A 17,625-nucleotide genomic window follows, 5' to 3' on the forward strand; every position below is an offset into this window, starting at 1 on the left:
AATACCAGTCTGCAGAATCCATGTGACTCAGGAAAAGCCAGTCCAGTGCAGAATCTGTGGGTTGGATTCACAGAAATCCAAACTCATTTGATTCCATTGCAGGTTTCTCTGAAAACCCATGGGGAGGGTGCCATCTTGTACTTTGCTTCAGTTTGCAATATGTCTTAGGCTGGCCCTGCCAGCAGCACAAGTGGAGTGCTGCTCTTAAGGATTCAGCCAGTCCATTCCATCTCTCCACACTGCATCAGAAATCAAGGGAATGATTATGTTTGACTGAATACCAATATTAAGGGTCTTTTCACTGAACCTTGTCTGTCTGACATCTCGTTAAGACTGCCTCTTGGTGGCTCATTATTAGAAGATATTTTAAAGATAAAGGTGTCCCCAACCAGTCGTGTCCGACTCTAGGGTCTGGTGCTCATCTCCATTTCTAAGCCAAAGAGCCAGCGCTGTCCGAAGATGCTTCCATGGTCATGTGGCCAGCATGACTGAACACCGAGGTGCACGGAACGCTGTTACTTTTCCCGCCGAGGTGGTACCTATTTATCTACTTGCAATTTCTTGCTTTCGAACTGCTCGGTTGGCAGAAGCTGGGACTGAAGACGGGAGCTCACTCCGTCACGCAGCACTCGGGTCTCGAACTGCTGTCCTGCCGACCTTTCGGTCTGCAATTCAGCATCTTAACCACTAAGCCACCGTGCCCCTATTTTAAATATTTAAATATTTATCTTTAAATATATTTTAAAGATACTCCAGTGCAATTCTGAAGGAAATAATGTTAGTTATTATAGCCGTAGTGTAATCTATAAGCCTTGTTAAAATTCCACAGAATGAAAATGAACATAATGAATAGGATCGACCGCATGACTTCCATCATTTATGCAGCACTTTAGATGTGCTGACTTCATTGCAAAACTCATTCTTAATTCCCACAGTAAACATGCCAAGAAGGTGGATGTTCTCATGTGGGTCCAGATCTACCCACTGAATTCATTGGTAAGCTCAGCCTGGTTCAACAGTTTATTAGGTCCTATGGGAAGCTCTGGCTATAATGGGAGCTAAGAAGCTACTGCTCAAAGTAGCCCTACATCTCCTTGGTCCCTTGGTAATGTATAGTAAAACAAAGTGTATGAAGTATTTTCTACACATTTGGTGTTTCCCTGCACCTGCAAGCAGAGGTCAGTAAACTGGAGTAGAGGGAGAGCAATGTGAAGTATGATGTCACATATTTTGCTTTGACTCGTATTACTGGAGGAAAGAGGAGGAATAGACCCAAGGTTATTGTTTTTAACAGTTATCTGAAAATATACGTATCTCCTCTAATGGTCAGTTCCCCCCTCAGTCCAACATGCAATGTACTATCTCAGGCTAGCCTCTACCATCTCTTTATTCATTTGAATTTCCATCTCTTCATTTTTCAGAGGCTCAGGATGGGAAACAAGCTGTTCTAAAAAAACACATTTTCAGAGAAATCTTCTGCTTCTAATCTGCTTGGCTGAACATAGAAGGGTGCATCTGAGGTATTTACAAATCTCTGCACAACTGCAGCAAACTAGAAAAGTTTTATTATACATAAAGGTAGTGATGGTGGTGGGGTTTGAAGGAAAATATATTCATAGCATAGCTGCCATGAATTAAATGCAGCCTGACAAGTGAGGGAGTCCCTAAGCACCTATGAGTCTCTGGTAAACTTACATTTTTTTTTAACCAGTTCAGTGTTTTATTCAGGTTTTATATCACAGTGCCTTGGCTGTGTAGGCTCTGTGGACCAGATAGAATATGCTCTTAAGTGTCCACTTTCCACAGGAAGTGAGCCACAACTTGTCTTCATCCTATATCAAGTTTGAGGTAATTTAAATAAATGTCCATTTCAATAATATCAGTTGATATTAGCAGCACACTTTATCCCTATGTTTAAGCTTCTTTTCTTTTTATAACTTTCTTTATGGTCAACAGGGGTGGGGGGTGGGAAGCCCCCAAGAATGTCCGGTCATGATGCACCTTCCCATGGGGCATTCTGTCCAAATTTGCAAAGGAATGATGAGGACAGTGAAGCTGCTACCCAAAGTGGTGGAAAAACTCTTCTGTTTTTCTAGAAGAACAAGTACTATCATCATCACCTCCACCAGCATTTCATCTTTAAAAATAAGCCCACTCCTGCCTGAAAGAATTTGATTCCCCCCAGAAATCCAATTTTTGTGGTTGGATGGGAGGGGATGGGGACAATAATTTGTGTGCTATTTCACACATTTTATCAAGAGAGAGAGAGCGAGAGCAAAAGCACTTCTCTAGAATGCCTGGATCCTTGGATTTTCTGAATATTTCCTTATTAGTATGGAAACGGCCCTGTTTCAAAACAGAAGAAAACCTGCCTCTAAAATAACAGTCCTTAAAATAACAGTAGGTAGGTAATCCGAGCAGGCTTCTCTTTTCCCTCCCCATTTGTTTGTTTTGGCGTGTGACTTCAATGAGAGATCTTTTAGGCTAGAGTTCATTCTATAGAGCCAACACAGGCAGCCAAGAGTAGAACATTAAACACAGAGCAAGTAAAGGTAACAGACTGGTTTCTTTCAAGGTAGTTTCTTTCAAGGAGAACAGATACAGCCCCACCCCCCAAAAAAGTAGTTGAAAACAGAATTAGGATCTGAAGCCCTATATTCAAAATTTGAAGATTCATATTCATAGTCTATAATGTGTACTCAGAAGTAAGTCCCAGTGAGTTCAATGAGGCTTACTCAGAAGTAAGTGCGTGTAGGATTGCGTCCTTAATGACAATATTAGCTTCAATTTTTGTAAGTAAAAGTGGGTAATTATTTTTATAATGAATTACTATTTTATAATGAAAAGCAGGTAATTACTTTCCTAAATAGTAAATGTAAATACAGTAATTTTTTGCAAGAATTCCAGTATGTACATAGGGTTCATTTTCTCTCTCAGTTACATGTACTCTCAAGAACTGGCTAGTCATTTAATTGTAGGAGAATTTCCAGAGGATAACCATGTTACTCTATTGCAGCAAAAACGATAAAGAGTCTTCTGGTATCTTAAAGACTAACCAATTTATTCTGGCATAAACTTTCATGAACTATAATCTGTAAAACTTTATGCCAGAATTAATTAGTTTGTCTTTAAGGTGTCCTAAGACTCCTTGTTGTTATTGTAGGCGAGGATTCCACATACTCCCTTGAGTTCGTAGAACTGATCCCTCTATTGAAGCATATATGGCAGGCTCCATGTGCAGGAGATCGGTGAGTCCATTGGAATGCATTTGGAACTGTAGATCAGGGAAATGGCTATCAAAAACAAAAGGTGCATACAATCTTCTGTCATGTTGTCTACACTCTATGACAGAAGATTGTATGCGCCTACACTCTATTTACCTTGGGGCTCTGGCTATGGTTTTGTTTTTTTAAGGGCTTTAGCCATGAAATTAAAAGACGCTTGCTCCTTGGGAGGAAAGCTATGGCAAACCTAAACAGCATAGTAAGAAGCAGAGACATCACCTTGCCGACAAAGGTCTGTCTAATCAAAGCTATGGTTTTCCCAGTAGTAACGTATGGCTGTGAGAGCGGGACTATAAGGAAGGCTGAGCGCCGAAGAATTGATGCTTTCGAACTGTGGTGCTGGAGAAGACTCTTACAAGTCCCCTGGACTGCAAGGAGGTCAACTCAGTCAATCCTAAAGGAAATCAACCCTGACTGCTCATTGGAAGGACAGATACTGAAGTTGAAGCTCAAATATTTTGGCCACCTAATGCGAAGAGAAAACTCTCTGGAAAAGACCCTGATGCTGGGAAAGACTGAAGGCAAAAGGAGAAGGGGACGGCAGAGGATGAGATGGCTAGATAGCATCACTGATGCAATGAATATGGACTTGAGCACGCTCCGGGAGAGAGCGCAGGGCAGGAAGGCCTGGCGTGCTATGGTCCGTGGGGTCACGAAGAGTCGGACACGACTGAACAACAACAACAAAAAGGGAAACTTACAATGTTCTTGAAGAAGTGGACTACGGGGTTGTCATCCACATACCGTCCATGCTGAGACCTTGGATGGGGCAGGGAACTTACATGGCTAGCTCTGGCAGCATGATGATAGTCCTGAAAGACAGGATAGGTTATATTTATAAATCAGTATGCAACCTGAAAGGAATCTTTGCTCCTGTTTTGAAAGAAAATCTGTATCGCTTATAAGATTCTTAAATAAAGAAGAGATGAAGGGGATGGAAATAGACATTGGATACAGAAGAAGACAAGAAGAGCCCTGATGGACTAGACCAAAGTTCCATCCAGTCCAACATCTTCTACCAACACTGGCATCCAAGCAGCCCAGAAGCCAGGCATGAAGGCAACAGCCCGCTTGACCAATTACTCATTTTGCAGAAACTGGTGTTCAGTGATACACTGCCCTACCCCAGTTCCATTTAGCTCTCATGGCTCAAAGAGCCAGTAAATGACTGATCCTTCATGAGTTTATCTAATTTTCTTTTAAAGATAAGGAATCTCCAATCCTCTGTGCTCTTTTACAAATTTAATTCCATGATGATAAAACAGTACAATTACAGAGTTCAGCAGCTTCCTTGTGAATGAGCATTTCTCCTGTTGTCACTGCTCCCACTTGGAGTAGTCCACTCCTCAACTTGCACAGCACCTTTAAAAGATGTGCATTGGAATTCTGCTATTAATTCATATGAACTTATGATGCTGAGTTAGACCACTGGTCCATCTAGTGCAGTCCTGTGTATTGTGACTGGCAGTGGCCCCTTAGGGGCTCAGGCAGAGGCCTTTCCAGATCCTTTTCCAGATCCTTTTAGGTGGGAGTGCTAGGAAGCTTGGCCCTTCTGCCTGCAGATCATGTACTGCCACTGAGCTATGGCCTCGGGCTCTCAATGTGTGTCTGTCTCTTTCTGAATAAAAAGTAGAGGCTGATCATCCCAGAGTGCAGGACACGGAATAATGGGCTCAAGTTACAGGAAGCCAGATTCTGGCTGAACATCAGGAAAACACCCTGACTGTTAGCGCTATATGACAATGGAACCAATTACCTAGGGAGATGGTGGGCTCTCCCACACTGGAGGTGTTCAAGATGAGGGTGGACAGCCATCTGTCAGAGATGCTCTGACTTGGATTCCTGCATTGAGCAGGGGGTTGGACTCGATGGCCTTGTAGGCCCCTTCCATTCTATGATTCTATGAACAGAGTTCTTTGGTGATTACTATTCCCAGCTGGTCAATCACTGATATGCTTTTGAAGTGGAAATGTTTGTGTGAGATTAGGTTGCTCCAGTTGTGGGCAAGTTGTGGCCGTCCTGATGTTTTCACCTACAACTCCCATTGTCCCTCACCATTGGCTGTGCTGGCTAGGGTTGATGGGAATTGTAGGCCAAAGCACAGGGAGTGCCACACATTGCCCAGCCCTGGGCTACCCTATGTCCCTCTGAACTAAGGGCAGATACAGAAAGCCATTTAGCATGTCGTGGGCTCTTATAAACTTGCCTCTTGAAACTGTATGAGGAATAGGTCACCACCAGTGTTGAACTGTGCATGTGGTAAGTCATCATATAAAAATTTGACCAGATGTTATTAAGACAATCTCCCTGCATATTTTCTTGACAAGTTGCCAGCTTGTGGTAAATGGTCATCTGTATCCACCAAGACTCTTAGTAGCAGGGTTGGAGCAAAATAACAAAAATAAAGAGCAAACAAAGCAATACCTTTTATTGTCACAAATAATACTAATAGTACTGGATGCTTTCAAGTTACAGAGGAATCTTCTTTAGGCATTAGTATTTAAAACGTATATTTAAAAAAAGAAATAAAATATAAAGATCCATACCAAGGCTGCTGTTAGCCAAGTAGTGCTGAATGTTCATTGTCACAAATACGCTTGAACAGAAATCGTGTTATCTGGGTTACAAATTTTGCCAGACAGCCTTAGCTAATACTCCCACAAAACAAGTTAGCAAAAAGCTCAACAAGATGCATGAAAAATGTTCAGCTAGGAAACAAAATCATATGTCTGTATCCACTGACCTCAGGTGCCATCAGAGCCATGTAATACAGAGTATATGTAGCTAATGCAAAAGACACCGGACATTATATTATCAGGGCTGGAGGTAAATTTGGAATGCATGTTAGATAAAGGCAAGTGTGACCTGCAACAAAATGTGGCAGTGTGGAGTGTTCCATTTTAAGATATTGTTCCATCCCATCAGTGGAGGCTGGTGACTCCTATGTCAAAGGGGTAGTGAATCCACTCTGGGTTTCAGTCAGAACTCTAACAGAGCTATCCAAGGGTCACACCTTGGATAGCTCCTTTCTGACTGGTTCTGACCAAAACCCAGAGTGGATTCACTACCCCACTGACATCACAGCCACCACCCTCCTCTGATCCCCACCCCCCAGACATGTTTTCCATCCCCCCAATGGTCATCCTTTTGTGGCCACTGATAAAACCAGTGGAATGGACACAACTGGTTGATTGAATTCCCTTTTCCCACTGCAGCATCCTATGTGCAGGGATCCTCCACAGCTGATTTGAGGATTTTGTTGGGACTGTAGGAGGGCAAGGGAAACCCCAATTGTGCAAATGTAATGTAACACTTGGCCCATTGAACATGTTCAGTCCTCATCGGGATGTTTGGGGGAAAGGGTTTCTGAACTTTTGTCTAATTCTTTTCTTTTCTTTTTGTACTTCTCAAAAACTTGTGGTTTCCCTGAGCCTTTTGAAAACTCTTTTCTGTGGGTGGTGCCCTTTTGGCTACATGGGCAACAGCACTCATGCCTGAATATTGGAAATAGTGGAAACAAGTGGGACCTACAACAAAATGTTCCAGTTATGCAGTGCCGCTGTTCACTTTTCCAGTCAGCCATGGTCTTCTCCAAAATACTCCATTTTCTTCCTCCTCCCACCAACTGTGTGTCAGCATTTCACGGCCACAGGCCATGCTCAGTTTTCACTGGGCTTTTTATTTGTTGTCCTCATCCCCCACCCAAGGGTTCCCTCCCCTTTCATACTTATACAAATCTCAGGGTTCCCCCAAGCCTGCTGATGCCTCCCTCTTCTGCATGGATGGCACCATTTTGGCTGCATGGGGCCAATACTTGGAGAACTGAGATCACTATTAGTATATAGATGATGATGATTTATTTCAAATCTTATCTGATTTATTGTATGGTGGATGAAACATTTGATATTGTGCTCTCTTGAATGAACATAAGATCTCTAAAAGTGACTAAGAGCACAATTCAGAGGCAGTTAAATGGGGTTAACATGTGCTGAACATTCTTTGGCTTGCATCTTTTGAGGTTTGCATTTGTAACCAATTTTGCCCTCTAAATACCTGAGGCTGAGCTACTTTTCCAGGCCGCCTGATGTTGAATTCAGTGTAACTTGAAAGCTCCCAACGTCCTACACCAATGGAAGTCCTGATAGTGCCCTCATGCCTTTCAAAAGTACTCTGAGATGCATCCCTGAGGTACTAGGTAAAATAAGGTTTAATGAGCACTACATTTAATATATGAAAGGATATGCATTTTGGAATATCAGTGTTATGCTCTCTCTCTCTTTGTTATTAACAGCAACATATGCACTTACTTTCTGTTCCAAGGTAGCCAAAATCAAATGTTGAGCATAGTGTATGAATATTTAATTCTTGCTTCTGTTGCTAATTGTTTTTAACAAGTTGCTTGCCATTTTATCTCTCAACAGCCTCTTGGGAGGATAAAGCATATTCACAAGGATGCATTAAAAGGTTGCTTGTAAAGTCCTTTGAGATCTCATGTAGTAACTGTATTTTCCTTCCCATGTTTGTTTAGGTTGATACTTTGGTCTATATTGAGTGGGCAAGACATGGGCAGTGGGGAACATGCACCCCCAGAGCCTTTTTTGCAGTCCCATTACCCACCAAGGTGGGGAGCAGTGTGGCCCCCAATCCCCAGAAGTTGCCTACCCCTTGTCTACATGAAGACTTGCAAAGGCCTTTAGCCATGAGCAATAAAAGTTTGACTGACCGACTACATGAAGACGTATGTTCTAATTTGTCCATAGTTTTGCCACATTCTTTAAAAGTTGTCAGTGGTAAACATATGGGACAGAGAAAACAAATACTATGAAGAAAGTGTGGCCTGTTGCCAAGTGGCACTTTTGGCCATTGTGAAGTTTCAGAATTACACAAATGCAAACATCTGGTTTTGAAACATAATGACCTTTAATAGTGTGTGTGTGTGTGAGTGTATAATCTGTCTGTCTATGTATCAAAGCTTTTTATTGTGCATGGACTCTATCCATTCATGGCTGCTTTACTGAAACATTCCAACCATCTCAGTCCTATATTTTAGCGAACTGAGATCACCATCCAGTCACTCTTCACGTACCCCCTCCTACACAAGTACTCAACACACGGATGTTTCCTGCTGCTAATGCCCTGCTTCCAGTGGGACTCGTCTTATGATAGGAGAGATAGACAGATTTGCTAAGTATTGTTCTGTCTTCCCCCCCCCCAAAGACGTTTTTCCTCAACCAGCATACAAGAGTCTGATTAGTTCTTATCATCATCAACGCTTTTTATTCAGCTGAAGTTTTAAACAGAGAGTGCTTTACACAATCAAACCCATATATCACAGTAAGTCAAACCAGCAACTTAGGGTGTGCTCAAGTGTGTAAGAAAGAAACTCCACTGGATCAGGGCAGAAAGTCGATGTAATCGAGCTTTGTCTCACACGTAGAAGCCACTCAGATGCTTCCAGGATTATGATGAAGTAGATTATTTTGGAAATATTGTGTTCTGCCACAATATTTACAAAGCCACAAGCCACTGAAAAGCACCATATGGAATGTGTTATTATTTAAGCGCAGTGGATTGGATCCAGATTTACACTGGACCAACTGGGTTGATGGAAATGGACTTCTCTGTCCCTTCCTTCCTATGGCAGCTCCTCCAGCACCCTGAAGTGTCACACAGAGAGTGTGTTGAATGGGGTGTGTTGCGATGTGTGTGCGGGAGGGGGGATTCCCAAAAATCAGATGGAGGGACTTTCCACAAGTGGAGTCCGTCCTCTCGCAGAAGGCAGATTCAACAAATTATTACTACAAATGAGTAGAAAAAAGAGAGATAAGGTAATGCTTGTACATTTGTTGAGCACTATCCATGAAAGAAACATGGCCTGGGATATGGTAAATGCACGACTGAACCTTTCCTAAATCTTTTGATTCCTGCTTTGCGGATAGTAAACTACTCTCTCCAGGCTGCTGACAGCCACCTCTCATTGGCAAATGAGCACCCAAGTCAGAACCAACCCTCGATAAGTCACCTTCTGCTTTGTTTTACAATTCTGGGACTCCTTCTGCAGCTAAAGATCCAATTAGAGGGATGTGTTCTTATGTTCCCTTCTCACCAGCACACATGAATTTGTTGAATTTTTTAAAGCTTTATCCTCATCACTGGTGAAAATTAAAGATATGCCTATCTGAGATTTTGTTGTCTGGAGGATCCTTCTGGCCTTTGAATTAACCATCCGCACTGGTGGATAATGAGGACTGTGGCTGGTACTGTAAAGAGCCCAGAGCCTCTCATCCAGCAGTGGGATGCTTCTGTGTTCATGGGCCGGCAGCAGCCCATGGACTCATGGTTAATACAGATGCCGTTGAAACACCGTCCACTCAATTTTACTGCTGTTTTTATTTACAAAATGAAAGTGGCAGGCTTGTGTCTACTGTGTCTGTGTCAGAGAAGCTTTGGCCACTCCTAAATCCTTTGGAATGCAATTCTGCAGAAATACATCCAAGATCAGGTCATCCCCAGTCCCCTAGCTCTTGTAACTAAGCAACCAGAATCACCAAGGTAACCAGCCAGGCAGGCTAAGGTAGATGAAAGCTAGTAGATAAGAGGAGCTGAATAGTAGGGTGACTTCAAACTCAAGAGCTATTATAAAATGACACTTATCAAGCTGAAGAAAGGAACTATCAGACTCGGGAAGAAAACAAGCGCTACGAAGCTTTGTTGCTTTTCCTTTTACCTTCTTTCCTCCTATCTTGTAGAACCAGAGGCCCAGCAGTAAATTTTCTCTGAGAACTGAGGAGTAAGCTCAAGATACAAAGATAGGCTGTTCTTCCCCTGTTGGGTGTACACTGACTTCAAAAATCTGCAATTGTTTCTTCAGAGCACGTGTGTGAAAGGTGGCTTCTGTGTCAAGTAGGCATGCCACAAAAAAAGTTTGGCTATATTTTGAAAGGTAACTTGACCCTCCTTAAATTCAATGGCTTGCTTCCGTAATATGCCTAGATCCCTCCAGCCCACCCTTAACCTATGCTGACACTTACCTCTACTCTGCAGATCTGAAGAAACAGTCTTTCATTACACAGAGGACCTACAGATTACTTCTCACGTGCATTCATTTGAGAGAACAAATGTAGCATCAGTTTATTGCAAGATCATTAGGGAATTTGTATTGCTGGATAGAAGAGAGAATTTCTGCTGGTACAGCTTTTCTTAGCCCAGCATACAAGCTGCACCCACCAAAGTCCTCTCTTCTACACAACTATTAAAGATATAGAAGCTTTTGCATCCGGTCTTTCTACGTGGAAACTGTTTTTAAAATCAATAGCTAATTGAAACTATGATCTTATCTAGCATTGCTTTTGCCCCAAATACTATGGAAATGGGAGATGTTTGCGGAAGATAAGTGCTGGATCAATTGTGCTCCAAGAACAGATCTTAGAGGGAATGGCTATTAAACATCTTCTGTGTTTATACATAATCCCAACATGGCACCCAAGTCCCATCATCACTGACCATTGGCCATGCTGAGAATGTTGGGAGTTGCAGTCTATGTGGAGGACACTAATTTGGGGAATGCTGCAATAGATAATTATGCATTTCCCCATTCTAAAATGGTTTGCTGTAATCAGTCCTTTCCTATTGCTTACTTTCTGTGTTTGTGTTATTTTCTGGCTTCAGAATTAATAAGATGTGAACAACAACACCTACTTCTGAGAGCCACTAAAAATTAGAAAAATAACACTGTTAGAAAGCTAAATATTAGAGCTGTGAGCAGATGGCCTCTCTGCCTATTTGTGGGCAGAGAAATTGGAGGGACAATTTCACCAAAGTTCTCCTAGGGAAAGAGAAATTCTCCAAAGGTTTCTCACTATTGGCAGGGGTAGCACAGGTTCTTTCTTTTTTGCCTGAGGGTTTTTGGTTTATTGCACTGCAGCAGCATCAACTGTGATGAGGCTTCTACTTTTTTGAGGCAGGATTTTGAATTTCTTTTGACGATATTTTTGAGCCTCCCTAATCACTGTGTCCGAGGGTGCTGTGTGTGTTTTCTCTCTCTATTACACATCTTTCCATTGCTCTGCAGACTCCTGGGCCACCTGCACTTTCTGATCTGAAAAAGCCCCATGGGAGGAATTGCCTCATGACGTCTTTCTCATGATGCCTTTAACTGAAGTGCAGGAAGCCGAGGGGGCTACAGGCCACCACAGAAATTACTGTACAGTGACAGACAGGACACTCACGTACACTCAGCCACCTCAAAAGTAAGGTAAGCACAAGAACCCCACATTCAACGAATTCCTCCTTTGAATTTCTTTTTGAAAGCAATTTCTTTTCTATCAAATTGAACGAGAATGGTCGAAAAAATGTGGGAGAAATTTTTGGCACAGGACTACTAAATATCCTGTTAGGAGAAGCTATGATTTCAGAAGCCTTACAGACAATATTCCCTATATTAAAAACAGGCAAGCAAACAACAACAAAAACTCTTGAGTATATGGTTTTATTTCCGTATTATAACAGCATTTGGCAATCTGACTGCAGGAAATCAGCTGCTTTCTATTGGTCAGTGAGTGTAAGCATGGTATAGTCTTTGTATACAATACATTTGGAGGAGAGCAAATGCTCTTGGATAAATTTATATGTGAGAGATAGATATACCTCTTACTCTAACAATATATAGGGATCTTATAGTATGATCCTATGTATGTTTACTCAGAAGTAAATCCCACTATGTTCAATGGGGCTTACTCCCGGATATGTGTCTATAGGATTGCAGCCTAGGACCCATTACAGTTCAATTAACAGGCAAAACTGAAACCATTTGTGCATATACTGCTTTTGCCTTTGTGAATTGTTGATGGCTTTCCAACCAGCAGATGGCGTTTCCTAGTTTGTTTGTTTTAATGTGCATCATACAGAGGAGGCAATTTGGCAGGTTTTCTTTTTCTAGGCCACACTTATTAACAGTGTTCAGCTGCAACTGGCGAACATATATGCACAGTCATCAGATGTGACGATCTACATGTGGGTTGCATGCGCTTCTGTCTTGGATGTGTATACCAGCTTTCCGCACCTGGTGCCTGTGGCTATGCTGGCTGGAAATCAGGAGAGTTGCAGTCCAACACATCTGGAGAGGGCCAGGTTGGGGAAGGATGGGGTATACCATTTGCAGCAGCCTTTAGGTTCAATGCTTGCAATGCTGAAGAAGCCTCAGGTCACTGTGAATGAGTCAAGACCCTCTTCCTGCCCATATGCTACATTTATGGAGTCTTATCATGACCTGTCTTGCCAGATTGTACATTTCCTCCCCCTCCAAATTATCAGTACAATAACAGCTGATGGCCTGTACTTTCTGCTGGTTGGGTGAAGATGCTCACATGTAGCAGCACATGCAGCATATTTCTGCACATGGGCTACAGCACTAGTTGAATCTATTCTGTATTTGAGACTCTGATGAGAAGTGAACTTCCCTTATGTACCTATGTATCGTGTTTATCTTGATTAGGCATGTTGCTCTCTGGCTTCGGGAAGGAAAAAAGGAAGTAACCCTATTTGAAGGTGTTGTCACGTAACGCACAGATGCATTTTTCACATTCAAGCTGCCAAGTATATGTTGCAATAGTCGAATGGCAAATGTGCACGTGTGAATTCAGAGTAAAGTTGCTTTTACAAGACCTTTTAGTCCAGGATGTTCCCTTCAGGATGTTGTTAACGTAATAAAAGAGGGAGAATGCCCACATTCTTCAGCAATCCTATACACATTTACCTGGAAGTAAGTCCCACTGAAGTGAATGGGACTTGCTTCTGAGTAGATGTACCTAGGATTGCACTGTTAGAGTCCCTTTTGAAAGTGGATTAACAAGCTGAAGACCACAACCCTGAAAAAGCAGTTGGGGGGGGGGAATCAAAAGGATAAAACCAGGATTTAAAACTTCCATTGACTTCTATTGTATGCAGGTTGGGGTACATGAAGATGACCTAATAAGTCAAATACTTTTAATAGAAACCCAACAAAGAAATATCTGTTTTAGTAGCGATTTTTCAGGAATCCACTTCAATAATGAATTTTATGCATGTGAAATAGCTGGATGATGTGGGAAATAGCTCCATTAGCACAACTCCCTATGGACAAATGGCCTTGATGTAGTTACAACATAATTTGCCTATCCCACATCATCACTTGGACTCGATGGTCTTATAGGCCCCTTCCAACCCTACTATTCTGTTCTATGACTTTACCAAAGCTAAAGCCACCAGGAAGTGTCAACCATATTGCAATCTATGAATAAGGTCAGCTAGTGTAGGGCCGTGGCTAAGTTCATAGCTGAGATAGCTCATAACACCTCAAGGACTCTCAGCCTCTGATCCTCACATTAGCATAATGCTGATTTGCCTTATAGTACTGTTCTTTTTTTTAACTGAAAAGTGATAATTTCATAACTTTTCACAGTAAGAGAATCTCCTTCCTTTCCCATCTCTCCCTAATTATACAGTTGATAATATTTTATTTCTTTATTTGTGATACTTGTATACTGCTGAATAAAATTGCTCTGCAATATTATGGGACATACAACAATAGATCTGTTTCTGGTGCTTCTCGTCTGCCACCCTCATTCCTTCTCCTTTCTCTACCCAGGGTATTTACAGCTTTTTTGTTATAAGGTTTACTGATTCAGCACAGTGTGCATAGTTCAGATGGGAGTGCATGTGTCAAGCGCTCCTTTTTTATATTTAAACAAACCCAACTAAAATCCCACATCAGATATTTGTTGGGGAAGGAGGGACCTCATCAAGCTCTGTTTTTTGAAGCAGGGAGGAAACGTTCACCAATCTGTTAGGAATGTATATGCAAATGGAATATATACATGCAATGTGACCATGCATGTGAACTGTTAAATTGGCTTTTAAAAGTATCTCTGCACTTGGAAATTACTAGGACTATTGATTTTAGGGTATCTCAAAAACACCACCTACATAGTAACATACAAACAACCCTGCTGCATCAGACCAAGGGGTCCATCTAATACACCATCCTGTTTTTTACAGTGGCTCACCAGAGGCTTACTGAAAGCCCACAAGTGGACACAAAGGCACTGACCTCCTCCCCACCGAACTTGTATTCAGAGGCGTACTGCCTCTGAACCTTGATGTTCTATATAACCATCATGCAGGGCCGGACCTACCATTAGGCAGGGTGAAGCAGTCACCTCAGGTGGCAGATGCTGGGAGGCAGCAGCAAGGTGTTCAAGGAGAGAACTGTACACCTTGTAGCCTACTCTGAGCCCCCTAAGCCTGCTGTCTTCAAGTTCAGTGGAGAACACTGTCCCATTATTAGTGTGTAAAATACATTAATCTGCCAGTCCAGTCAGCTTTTGTACATAGAATAGGAGGGGGTGCCATTGTGTCCTTTGCCTCAGGAAGCAAAATGTTTCGGGCCTGCCATCATGTCTAGCAGCCATTGATAAGACCTAATCTCCATGAATTGGCTAATCCCCTTTTAAAGACATTTAAGCTAAGGGTTATCACCACCTCTAGTGGTAGAGAATTCTAAAAATTAGTTAAGTCTGTGTGAAGTAATACTTTTTAACAAGTCAAAGTTGAACTGTTTAAATTACTATTATCAGAAATTTCCATGAAGAGTAGGAAGGCCATGCTGTGTTTTAGACAGCCAATTTTAATTCTGTTTGTCTTCTGGGTAAATTACATAAATGTTGACCTTATAACCTTTTAAAACAAAGCTTCAGATTTAGACACTAAGAAGTAAAATTCAGGCTAGTGCTGGTAAGAATTCAATGTCATATAGTTTAAAGATTAACAGCAGTTGTACCATTAAGTGGTACTTTATGGGCTAAAATTTTACCTGTAACTAATGAATGTATTGACACAGTGTCCATTACCGTGCCCCAAAAATGAAAAACAAAAGTGCTTCCTTCAGTGCTTTTCTAAGAACATCAATGCAAATTCTGTGTTCCTCCGATGTGGGATAAGAGAAATACCTGTAGTATTTTACATTTATTAGCCGGACATTTAGCATACAGCAGTAGTTTGTTTATAGCTATATACAATCAGAGGTTAAGAGAAACCCAATAGCAAATGTGTTTGACACAGCAGAGTGAGGCCTGATTTACATATTCCATTAATGACATAGCATCCCCTTAAAAATAAGAGATCACCGTATCTATTTTTGTCATTTTGCTTGAGCTAACAGAGCAACTACCTATTAGAGAGTAAACAAAATTATGCCCTTAGTGCTGGATTTTCCTTCTGCAGAGCGTACTTAAGACTTCTCGAAGGTGTGCGTTCCACCATCATCTACATTTTCTTCCATCATGTTTCAAGGCATCTGGATGCCCAAATGGCAACTCAGAAAGGAATCATTGTGGAAGATACATATTGTTCACGGAAAGCTGATATTCACTTGCACCATACTTAAGAACAGTCTCCAAGAGAACATCTTTGTAGTTGACCAGAGAGCATCTGCAGACTAAGGCTTAATTCTCATGCTTATTATTAAATTTTGGGGCATGATCCAACCACTTAACTCACAGTGCAATCCAATACATGGTTACTCGAAAGTAAGTCCCATTAAGTTCAGTAGGACTTACACTCAGGAAAGTGTGGATAGGATTGCAGTATTAGTGGGGAAATTAGGCAGGTCCTTTACTCTCCCACTGAAATTGAAATTTTGGCTGGACATCATCCATGTGATGAAGAAGGGGGAGACAAGTTCTGGTGCTTGAGAAAACAAAATTTATTGCATTCGACATGTTTCAGAATGCTTCCTTCCTCAGGAGCTTATACAAGCCACTTGATCTCTTGCTCTGAAATACATGAATGTTCTGACTTCTGGCAACTTGAAAATGCTATAGTTGAAGTCTATTGCTCTCACCATTCCAAAACGCATTGAGCGCAATAAATTTTGTTTTCTCGAGCACCAGAGCTTGTCTCCCCCTTCTTCACTGTCATTCACGGTGCTCTTTCCCTCTTCTCTTCTTCTTCTGGATGTCATCCATAGCAGGGAGCAGGGGGAAAACCTTTTTTCTTTTGAGGGCCACATTCCATCAGGGCCAATATGCCAGGGGCTATGTGCCGGCAGAGGGTGGAGCCAGTCAGTGGCGGGCAGATCCATACCCCAAAGAAGACAAGGCAACCATTTTGTCTTTCTCTTTGATTCCACCCAGTGTCTTAAAAAAAGTTAGACCAAGACCAATAAAACCCACTAAGGAGCACATAGCCCCATTTCTTTCAATAGGGCTGACATGATAATAAATGTAGTTTGGGGCATTGCCCAGTAGCTACAATAGGGGAAAGAGTGGCTTGCATTGACGTAACTAATCTGCCCAGAGAGCTTTGGCTATTGGGTGATACAGAAATGTAATAAATAAATAAATTAAGGTAAATCGAGTATGAGGCAAGCCTAATCAGTAGCAATCTCATTATACCAGATGACTATCGTTTGTAGCCATGCTGAATCATTTTCCCCTCCTCCAGTAATGATACTCTAATAATAGACTTCTTACGTAAATGCTAGTAAACCAATGATGTCCAGCAACAAACAGTATCCACGTTCCAGCTCTTCTCTTATTACTTGAAAGCATTACGGTTTCACCACTCTTTATTGAATGTTCCTTATCAGCAATGTACAATATGAAAACATCTTATATTTAGGTTAAAAGGTTAATGTATTAAACATAAATAATTAGTACACCAGTTTGCAGTGGGAAAGGTATTTAATAACTGTATTACCAATGCTCAAGCATAGACAAAGGTCAAATATTGAAACAAAATCATGTTATGCTACAGATTCCAGAAAGCTAGTACCATCAGTGGTATACTTTACAATTCTATAATTTATACATCTGTACAAAAACAGTAGATATGACAAGAGTTTCCTAGACAAAACAAAGACTTGAAAGAAGAAGTCATGGTACATAATTTACTTCAGATCACTATATACACCTTTAAAGACTTGTGATTAAGTGTAAAAACTACGCGCTAGTATTAGATGTGGCTAATCTCCACAAAATATTTCATATAGAAAACATTTCATCAGTGTGGCCCGGTTTGATGAACATATTTCAGCATATTAATCTGAGATATGCATAAGACTTTCTCTTGTGCAAGGAGCCCCTTCACCCCTCTCTTTGAGCCAGCTTTGATTGAACCAATACATCAATAATGAACAATAGTTTCCGATTTCATCCAAGCCAGGAAACTATGGTTAATTGACAATAGTTTCCAATTTCAGCCAAACCAGGAAACTATGGTTATAATCTTCAGAACAAGCCAGTTAAACTAACTTCAAACTGTGGTTTAATATCCTAGCTTTTTCCAAAGCTATAAAATAGTTTTT

At 41.4% G+C, this 17,625-nt stretch overlaps 1 protein-coding gene across 3 annotated transcripts in view; it reads right to left on the reverse strand.

The window, feature by feature from the left end:
- The window catches only part of MBP (myelin basic protein), a 172,225-nt gene that overhangs the window by 12,257 nt on the left and 142,343 nt on the right, over window positions 1-17,625 (reverse strand). For all 3 annotated transcript variants that reach the window (XM_084850037.1, XM_084850036.1, XM_084850035.1), the window contains exon 5: window positions 3,986-4,096. In XM_084850037.1, the coding sequence (XP_084706163.1) occupies window positions 3,986-4,096 (111 nt within the window). The remainder of the gene's footprint in view (window positions 1-3,985; window positions 4,097-17,625) is intronic.

Source organism: Heloderma suspectum, chromosome 4 (assembly GCF_057233095.1).
Source record: "Heloderma suspectum isolate Gila_16-S chromosome 4, 16-S_ref, whole genome shotgun sequence".
Lineage (NCBI taxonomy): Eukaryota > Metazoa > Chordata > Lepidosauria > Squamata > Helodermatidae > Heloderma > Heloderma suspectum.